General features: G+C 47.7%; 1 protein-coding gene across 1 annotated transcript; it reads left to right on the forward strand.

The window, feature by feature from the left end:
- On the forward strand, window positions 1-1,212 carry LOC308102882 (26S proteasome regulatory subunit 8-like; the record flags this gene model as incomplete). The annotated part of the gene is made up of 1 exon (XM_080452737.1): window positions 1-1,212. One exon carries the CDS (start codon window positions 1-3, stop codon window positions 1,210-1,212), a length of 1,212 nt encoding a protein of 403 aa, XP_080308863.1.
- Between the last annotated feature and the right edge of the window lie 202 nt (window positions 1,213-1,414).

Genomic DNA, 1,414 nt, shown 5'->3' on the forward strand with positions numbered 1-1,414 from the left:
ATGGAGTCTGTGCAAACTGGGATCACCAGAGAAAGATATTCGGAAATTGATATTCGGAAGTATTACCTGTTCAAAATACAGGATTTAGAGTTGACAGTGAACGACAAAAGCCAGAATCTCAGACGTCTACAGGCGCAGAGGAATGAGCTCAATGCTAAAGTGCGTCTCCTCCGTGAGGAGCTGCAGTTACTTCAGGAACAAGGATCGTATGTGGGGGAAGTGGTTAGGGCTATGGACAAAAAGAAAGTACTGGTAAAGGTGCATCAAGAAGGAAAGTTTGTTGTGGATGTGGACAAAAACATTGATATCAATGATGTGACTCCCAATTGCCGTGTGGCTCTGCGCAACGATAGCTATACCCTGCATAAGATACTTCCCAATAAGGTGGACCCTCTTGTGTCCCTTATGATGGTGGAGAAGGTGCCGGACTCCACCTACGAAATGATTGGTGGCCTGGACAAGCAGATCAAGGAGATCAAGGAAGTGATTGAGTTGCCTGTCAAGCACCCAGAGCTCTTCGAAGCTTTGGGTATTGCACAGCCAAAGGGTGTGCTGTTGTACGGCCCTCCAGGCACAGGAAAGACCCTGCTGGCCAGAGCTGTGGCCCACCACACCGATTGCACCTTCATCAGGGTTTCTGGCTCCGAGTTGGTCCAGAAGTTTATCGGAGAGGGTGCCCGTATGGTGCGAGAGCTGTTTGTCATGGCCAGGGAGCACGCTCCTTCAATCATCTTCATGGATGAGATTGACTCCATAGGCTCATCACGCCTGGAGGGTGGCTCTGGGGACAGCGAGGTGCAGAGGACAATGTTAGAGCTGCTCAATCAACTGGATGGCTTCGAGGCCACCAAAAACATTAAGGTCATCATGGCCACCAACCGTATTGACATCCTGGATTCAGCACTGCTCAGGCCAGGCCGAATTGACAGGAAGATTGAGTTTCCCCCTCCCAATGAGGAGGCCCGTTTGGACATCCTGAAGATCCACTCTAGGAAGATGAATCTGACACGTGGCATCAATTTGAGGAAGATAGCTGAGCTCATGCCTGGAGCCTCTGGAGCCGAGGTCAAGGGTGTGTGCACTGAGTCAGGGATGTATGCTCTGAGAGAGAGGAGAGTGCACGTTACACAAGAGGACTTTGAGATGGCTGTGGCAAAGGTGATGCTGAAAGATAGCGAGAAGAACATGTCCATCAAGAAGCTTTTGAAGTAGAATACCCTGAAGATTCTCCCCATGCAAACACATGTATGTTTTAAGTAGAAGACCCTGGCCACTGCTGCACCCAGTGCAGATTCTCCCCATGCAAACACATAAGTATATTTTTTCTTCTTTTTGTTTACAGTTTGTAATTGTTACCAAAAAGTTATTCTAAAATAAATGATGTCTCCAACAAAAAAAATTAAAACAAAGAAAC

Source organism: Gymnoscopelus braueri, assembly GCF_963280865.1.
Source record: "Gymnoscopelus braueri genome assembly, chromosome: 16".
NCBI classification, from domain to species: domain Eukaryota; kingdom Metazoa; phylum Chordata; class Actinopteri; order Myctophiformes; family Myctophidae; genus Gymnoscopelus; species Gymnoscopelus braueri.